The sequence below is a fragment of the Poecilia mexicana genome, unplaced genomic scaffold, assembly GCF_051168715.1.
Source record: "Poecilia mexicana isolate PSO_F unplaced genomic scaffold, ASM5116871v1 scaffold_9, whole genome shotgun sequence".
Taxonomy (NCBI): Eukaryota; Metazoa; Chordata; class Actinopteri; order Cyprinodontiformes; family Poeciliidae; genus Poecilia; species Poecilia mexicana.
The window spans coordinates 28,686,230-28,694,639 of NW_028263378.1; the positions used below are offsets into that span (position 1 = coordinate 28,686,230).

An 8,410-nucleotide genomic window follows, 5' to 3' on the forward strand; every position below is an offset into this window, starting at 1 on the left:
TTCATGCATTTTTGAGAAATCCTTTGGTCTCCCGTGGCAACCAACCAGTCAGCTGGGCAAGACAGACGAATGACTTCCTGAAGGTGGAGCTTCAGAAAAAGCAGGACTTTTTAAAAGACAGAGGCTCAATTTCAAAGTCAAATTTCTTTTAAGTCACATTTGATATTTATACATATATTTTTTATAGCAACTGAAGGTAACACAGTTACTTGGTTCTGCTATAAAATGACACTATATGCCTGGAAAACATAATACTGCCCCTTTAAAAAAATAGATTTTTGCCTAACTAAAGGAGGATAAATTATGAAAAGATTTTAAGTGTTTTTTTAGTCCAATCTAAGTGAACCCTTTAATTTATTAATTACCAGCTTTCAGTTAATTTACCACACACTTGCATATGTTGTGACCAGGGTGCCTTTATTTGCTATCTGAAGTGACTGCATTAAATCTTCAAGCAGATTTTTACTGAACAGTCACTTGTTCATAGAGGGTGCTGAGGAAATGCGTTCTACTCCTTTATTATTTTGGGTTTGAAGTCGGGTCTTACAGCCTCTCCCAGTTTTTCTGCGTACTCTGCATACCGTCCAGTCATCTGCAAAATAAAGTACAAGAATCAGAATCAGTTGAAGTGCAGATGAGAATGCAGGCATTATACTAAGGTCAAAAGGAGGCATCTTAAAATGTTTTTATTTTAATTTAAAGACATTTAGATTCATTACAGACAGATATACTCAAATAATTTCTTAGTGATACTTTTGTTTTTCTTTACTTTGTTTTGTAGCCTAAGTGACCTTTAATGATATGTTATGCTGGAAAAAGGCAGCCGGATGTCTCATAGTCTCTATATGTGGCTCATCCACTTGCCTCCTGCCCCACCTGCAGCCTGTATTGTTCATTTTGATGACTATGACTTTCATCTAATTTAAATCCAACACCTGGACGATCAGGAAATTAAAATATCACCAAAAGATTCTGATTAATAAAATCTTAAAGCCATGTTTTAGCTATGTTGAAAGCTGCTGACGGTTAATTACAATCTTTACAAGATGGGAAAATTACAAAACATCACTGCTAAAAAAAAATCCAAAAAACTCCCTGTTGAGTGCAGCAACCAAGCATATCATTGAAAAGTTGGGTGGACGGATGAAGTGCGAAAGAAATGGGTACATAATTACAACCTCCAGAAAATTGGGATGCATCATGTTCATGGATTGCCTATGAGGTAAGTTTGTCCAGGACTTTACAGCCATTAGTGGTTTCCTGGAAGGAGGCTGGACTTCTCTTATTTATGATCAGATTTTGGATGAGATGTGAAACAGGAGAAGTTAATTTCCCTTCTGTTTTAGCTCTTGGGGTTGGTCTGACATGACCGACGGTGCAAACCTCTACCAGAGGTTTTTTTTTTAGCTTGCTTTCCTCTCCTGAACAGTTTTGTGGCGATCAGGGTCTGAATTTATCGTATTGTTTATTATTTATCGTGATAAATTTTGATTTAGATAAATTCCAATAAATGAAGTTTAAAACACCGTAAACATGTCCTTGTCTGGATTGTTATATGATTTTCAACCATATTTGTATTTGTGAGGCTTTGACTGCTGTGTCACTTTTATTGTTATCACAATACTATCACAGAATATCTATAAAACTTTAAAGTCCGTATCGCCCACTCCTAACTGAGATGCTGATTTCATTTTCCAGCAGGTTCCAGCTCCGGGGTAAAGTCCTGATCACACAGCTACTGACAGCTCTGTAATATGTTTTTCTACAAGTGATGCCTCTCTATTCAAAGTGTATTTTATTAGTGTGACGTAATCAAATTGAGAAACTGAATTTTAAGTTTTTGTTAACTCTAAGCCATAATCATCAAAAATTAACAGGAAATTTATTTTTTGAAATACATCGATCTGAGTGACCATTTTAATACGACTTTCACTTTTTGTCACTTCCTGCACTGAATTATTAAACTAAAAACCGCCAACTCTCTGAATGAGACTGAATGTTCACCTTAAAGCTCCATTTGTCGCTGACTTGTCTGTTGAGATTCAGATCCAGCTCCACCACCAGCAGTCCGTCACGGGTCCTGGAGAGGCCCGGGGTGCGGCTGCCGTCAGGACCAGCCACATAACTGGACCCATAGAAGTGACCAAAGTCATGGTGAGCTGGAAGAAAAAGCACAAGAGCTGTTGTTGTTCCCATCTTATAAACGTTTCTTTTGTGGGGGGGTTCTCACATTTTGTCAGGTTACAAACACAAACTTCACTGTATTTTATTGGGATTTTTATGCGATAGGTTGTGCTTTGGGTTGGTTTGTGACATAAATTCAACTAAATTATACTGAAGTTGCAGAGTGGAATAAAACAAAATGTGAAAAGGTTAAAGGGATATAAATACTTTGGCTAGACTTGCGATAAAGTTTCAGCTTCCTGCTATAAGGTTACAACAAACATTCAAGGTAGCTGCTATAACTACTTCATGTTGCTGAAATGTTATGAAAAAACACAAAAACATTATAAATTTAAACTATATACCTTTCTTTCCATCCCCAGATGTGAATTCACTTTTGAAGTGTTCCTGTTGAAAACATATTTTCCTACATGATTAAATCTGTTCTGCTGACTCGACATCAGCTGATGTTGCAGAAACTCACCGTCCCAACACGGTTGATGGCACACGCAAAGCAGTGATTGGCTATCGCTGCGTTCCTGGCCTCGATCGGCCACATGGGCTCACTGTGGAGGACAAGCACAGCTTTCCGTACACAAACAGGCAATCAGTGGCAACAATAACGGACAAACTCAGCTTGCAAATGTCATGAAAGCTGCACTACACGACTTATATGCATCTATAAAATGTTTAAAAAATGTCTCTATGTATGTCATAATATTAGACAGACAATATGTGGAACAAAATCAAGCTGGTCCACCTCCTGCCTGAGCTGCTACTGCCGTCTGAAGAGACGCGCCGCAACAACAACCAATCAGAGCCAAGAGGCGGGTCTTGGCGCTGTCAGTCTACATTGTCTACTCAATGTGCTAATGACGGAGAAACAACTTGCCATCCCACTAAAAAGTGAGAGGTTACTCTAAAGAGAATCAACCAGTTTGAGACCTAACCTCAATGAAAATTTGTATTTGTAATTAAGTTATCATTTTTCTATGACATTTGTTTTTTCACATGTTCAAAGTAAACATTTCATCATCATTGACATCAAAACATGTGGGAAGGCTAAAATAGATGCTTGGAAGAATAACTCAGAGCAGCAAAAACTTGTAGTCAAATAATTATTTATAAATTTCCTTTTTTCTCTCTCTCTCTCTCTCATCCTGTTTCCTACCTGAGAGCTCCAACGGTGGCAGAGGGGTTGAAGATGATCTCCGCTCCGTTCATGCTGTACATGAACCAGTTGAGCGGGTGGTGACGCCCGTAGCAGATGTTCACAGCGAGCTTCCCGAACTGCGTCTGGAACACCGTGTGGCCCGTGTCGCCCTCCATGTAGTACGTGGACTAAGGGTGAGGAGCGAAACTCAGTGTTCTGCTGCCCTCCACAGCTGCAGAGCAGCTCATGGTGTGGCTGCTGCTCCTGCTGCTAACCTCATTAAAGTCTCCGACCCTGGGAATGTGGTTCTTCCGACTCTTCCCCAGCACGCTTCCTGAGTTGGAGATCACCACCGCTGTGTTCCACAGAGTGCTGTGCAGCTCCTCTCGCTCAAGAATTGGGGAGATAACCACCATGTTGTATTTTTTGGCCAGCTAGTGGGCAGGATGAGAAAGAGCAGTCAGGGTTGTGCGTCATATTACTTTAGCGCCAGCGATGTTGGGTTATCTCACCTCCTGGCAGAACCGCGTGGTGTTCCCTTCCTCTGCAGACTCTGCAAACTCCGTCCACGGTTCTTTCTCCCGGGTGCAGAAAGCAAACGGCATGGCTGCAAACACAAAGACCTGGTTCATGTGTCATGAATGGGTTTACAAAACACTTAATGGTCAAGTAGATTAAAGCTAGTTGCAGTCAGTTAACGAATAATGTCCGCTTAGACCAGTGTTTCTCAACCCTGGTCCCCACCACCCCCCAAACAGTCCAAACAGAATTCAGTGTGGGATCCAAATTACGTTTTATGAGGTTTTGTTTTGAAAAATATAAACACTCGCCTTAAGTTTACAACTAAACAGCACCAATTCGGCCGAACTGCATGGATAATGCAGAAGAGTTGATGGAAAAAACATACCACTAAGTGAGGCGAGTTTTCAGGGCTGTCATGAACTAACGTTGCAGAATTTAACGTTAATTAAAAAAAAAAATATATATATATATATATATATATATATATGTTTGTTAAAACTGTAAACATGTCGTGGCAGTATGGTATGAGACGGATAAGCCTTCTCCCAGTGCCAACCAGAAGCAACCAATCAGAGCCAGGAGTTGGGTTTTTCAATCCCCTCCTCGTTCCCTGGTTTCTCTGTCAGCACGACCACCTATGAACCTGTTTTCCTTTAACGGTAAGTTGTTTCTCCACCATTAACGCATTTAACAGAGAGAACATGAGGTTGATTGACAGCGCTAAGACCCTCCTCCTGGCTCTGATTGGTTGTTTTTGGTCGTGAGCGGTGAGTTTCTTCCCATGACGAGTTCAGGGAGGAGATTGATCTTATCACAAAATATCTGTCTTGTACCTTACTGTCACAACATGGTGACAGTCTGAACAAATATGAAATAAACATTTTTTTAAGTAAAAGTTACATACTGCTGTTTTAATGCTCTTCATGAAGCGAAGTCTTTAGCATTCCTTCCAGAGTGACCACAGATGGCACTTCTATATGTTACACTTTACTCTTGTCCTGTTATACTGTTTACATAAGTAAAAGCTTAAGAATGTCAGAAAACCACAATTTTTTATTTATTCGGTCAGTGTTTAGTACAGCTAGCACAAAATAATGTTTTATTATTATTTTATATTCAGAATACAAACAATGTTGCCCTTCATCAACCGTCAGCCCTGTTGATACAACAGAAAACTCAACCCTTTAAGAAAATTGCCACTTACAAATTAGTCATCAGTCAATCGATAAGCTCAATCAGCTTTAGATGAACTCAGTGATCAACAGTTTGCATCGCTGGCCATGAGTGTATCAACTGTGTGAACTCACTCCAGGTCTCCTGGAAGCAGATGACGTTAACGCCACACATGGCGGCTACCTCCACGATTTCCCCGACGCGGCTGTGCATGGCGCCGACCTGCGAGCAGCAGGAGAGGATTTCATGTGTGTCATCCAGCATATTCCACACCTGATCACTGAAAAACGGATCGTCCAGCCGTGGCTGTGTCTGAATCTGAAACGTGTGGTGCTGACCTGGTCCAGGATCGGGGCGTCGGTGGGCAGGACGATGCGGTGCTGAACCAGGCCCACTCGGACTCTTCTGGGCGGCCTCAGCTGCTCCTGCGCCGCGTCAAACTTGTAGCCTTTCAGCTCAAACTGGCGCTCGGCTGCAGCTTCCACAGCGCAGGACGGGAGAGTCAACTTCCTGTGAAAACATCAGATTCCTGCCTGAGCCCAGCAGAGAAGCACGGTGGCGGCAGCATCATGCTGCACAGAAAGGCTCTTGAGTTGGAATGGTTGATTGGAACATTAACCCAGGCTAAAGGAAAGGAGTTTCTTTGACGAAAATGTCACTTGAGCTCAGAGAAAAATGCTCTCCCTCTTGGCATCACAGAAATCTGACACGACTTGATGCCAGAAAAAACTTTGAAAAGACAAAGCTGGTCAGAAACACGTCCTAATTATTCTGATGGAGCTTGGTTGGATCTGCCAAGAAAACTGGGAAATTATACTTTCAAAGATGTCCAGTTGACAATAATGGAGCATGAAGGTGTATACGCACGCACGCACTCACACACACACACACACACACACAGAAATCCCAATGACACTGTAGCTTATCCTGACTCAGCAGATAGAAATACCATTAAAGCAACACAAACAAGAGGTCTCACTTTGACATAAATTGCATTTTGGTGCATTTTTGGTTAAAACGTCTGTTTATACCTATTAGTGGGTAGAGGAGCCAGAAATTGTACTTGGCTCAGATTAACGTTATTTCAAGTAATATTACTCAAAATGATGGTGGACTAAAAACTACTTTTTAAAAAAGTTACTTTAGTAAATGTAACTAGCCGCCTCTGTTATGCTTCTGTCCTGTTGGTGGGAGAGGTACTAAATAACTAGCAGGGAGATTTTGTTAAAACAATTATGCTATGAAACTCACTGTGAAATTATGCAGCTTCAACAAAAGAGTTTTTGCACGTTTTTACCAGCGGTGCCAACAAATGAGTTCATATCATTCGCCTACTTGTGATTTAATATTATTTGAACGTTTTGAGTCTTCATTCTCCCTTTGTGTGTTGTTTTGCAGCTCTGAGGGGCCTGACCAAAGTCCGGCCTGCAGAATAATAATTTACCAGCAACAAGCGGAAAGTTAAAATCACAGCTCTATTAGCAACATGAACAGAAATGCAATAAACGAAGAACTCACGGTGTTTCTCTCCCGAACAGGATACGTTTCACTTCCGCCAGCTCGGCCTCCGGAAGGTGGGACTCCAGAGATTTCTCCAGCGACTCAAACTCACATGCGGACATTTTTGCGACTTCTTTGCGCTTGCACCTCCTCGGCAGCGCCTTGTGTCCTCCGGTTACTGTCTCTGTTTGCTCGTGTTTCACTCGTTGTGCAGCTTATCTGTGTTTCCGCGGCTGCAGCCTCTGACTGAGGGCAGCCGCCCGCAGCTGGTCATTGACCGGTGTTATGCCCAGAAACGCATGCCTGCCCAAAATTGCATCCCCTCTCGCGGGAGCGCGCATCGCTCTAACGTCTCGCTTATTGACGAGAAACCGGACTGAAATATGACCGAAGAGGAAATTTTAAAGATATTTGTAACATTATCACGTTTCTTAACCATGTAATTCCTAAAATGGTTGATTTTATTTCGCAAATTACTTGAAATAAATACGGTTTTTACACCTTTATTGACACATATGAGTCGAACTTTTTTTCAGTCCGTGTCTGTTGAAAACGTTCTCCGCAAATGGTTTGAAATTCTCTGCTTTGTTTTTAGATACCATAACAGCTTAAAAGCATTACAAAACAGAGGTCCAATATGTAGAACATTTTACATCATGCTTAACTTTCTAGTCTGTTAATGTAGGAGGAAATGCATTTTAATTCATCAGCCTGAAAATATTTGCATCCATCCTGTTGATATAAAACTTATAGCATTAGCTATAAGTTTTATACTTGTTTTATACTTGACACTTGTTCATTAGCTCAGAGAACAAGTGTCATTACGTAGAAAAGGTGAAATCCTTTCAGCTCTTTATTTCTCCTAGTTAGCACAGGGATGCATTTTTTTTTGGCAATTTGCTTTTCCAACCTGCCAAAATATGCATCCCCTCTCTATCCTCCCCAAATATTATCCTATCGATATAAAACTTATACCAGTAGTTCATGGAACTATTCTGGTTATGTAGAAAAAGTTATTTGACTCTTAACTTTTTAATTCTCCAAGTTAGAACAGGGATGCATTTTTTGGCAATATGGATTTCCAGCCTGCCAAAATATGCATCCCCTCTTTATTTTCCTCAAATATTATCCTATTGATTTAAAACTTATACCAGTAGTTCATGGAACTACTCTGATTATGTAGAAAAAGTTATTTCACTCTTAACTCTTTCATTTTTCAATTTAGCACAGGGATGCATTTTTGGGCAATATGGATTTCCAGCCTGCCAAAATATGCATCCCCTCTATTCTCCTCAAATATTATCCTACTAATATAAAACTTATACCAGTAGTTCATGGAACTATTCTGGTTATGTAGAAAAATATATTTCACACTTAACTTTTTTTTTCTTAAAGTTAGCACAGGGATGCATTTTTTGGCAACATACATGCCTTATTTATTGTCCCCCATATATGAAACTTATGTATTACATATGATTTTCTTGTAGGATGTTCAGTTATGATACTTTTTATATCGGTACAAAAGTCATGTTTATTATCACTGTTGCTAAGATAGTGAAGGAAAATTATCTGACATGCAACCTTGCTAAATGTAAAGCACATACAAATTTTTTTATTTTGGTTTAACATAAAAATGAAAAAAAAATTATTAACTTCAATGAAATGGTATTCATAACAGTAACTTTTGGAAAAGCCTTGCTGCTGAAATGTGCTATACAAATAAAATTTGAGTGATTGATTGAAATACATGCATTACGAATGAGAAGTACACTGGTAATATAGACAAGTATGAATTTTAAGTGCATACAACACAATGTGTTGAACAGTCAATTCAAATACATTCATATTTAAATGATGCTCTCAATAAATAAAAATAAAATGAAAAACTGTAATAAGGGG

General features: G+C 39.9%; 1 protein-coding gene across 1 annotated transcript; it reads right to left on the reverse strand.

The window, feature by feature from the left end:
* Positions 1 to 398: 398 nt before the first annotated feature.
* Positions 399 to 7,018, reverse strand: upb1 (ureidopropionase, beta). Its single transcript, XM_015008100.2, has 10 exons — positions 6,530 to 7,018; positions 5,350 to 5,521; positions 5,146 to 5,233; positions 3,829 to 3,923; positions 3,592 to 3,750; positions 3,335 to 3,504; positions 2,648 to 2,729; positions 2,529 to 2,571; positions 2,005 to 2,159; positions 399 to 592 (listed from the first exon to the last, which is right to left on the reverse strand). The coding sequence occupies exons 1-10, from the start codon at positions 6,631 to 6,633 to the stop codon at positions 509 to 511; spliced, it is 1,152 nt and encodes a 383-aa protein (XP_014863586.1). The 5' UTR covers positions 6,634 to 7,018; the 3' UTR covers positions 399 to 508.
* Positions 7,019 to 8,410: the final 1,392 nt, after the last annotated feature.

Excerpts from the sequence above, each read along its gene's own strand:
- upb1 (XM_015008100.2), bottom strand. The coding sequence starts at position 6,633 with ATGTCCGCATGTGAGTTTGAGTCGCTGGAGAAATCTCTGGAGTCCCAC. Across the intron at positions 5,234-5,349 it reads ACGCCCCGATCCTGGACCAG|GTCGGCGCCATGCACAGCCG; the intron begins GTCAGCACCACA and ends TGCTGCTCGCAG. Across the intron at positions 3,751-3,828 it reads CCACGCGGTTCTGCCAGGAG|CTGGCCAAAAAATACAACAT; the intron begins GTGAGATAACCC and ends CCTGCCCACTAG.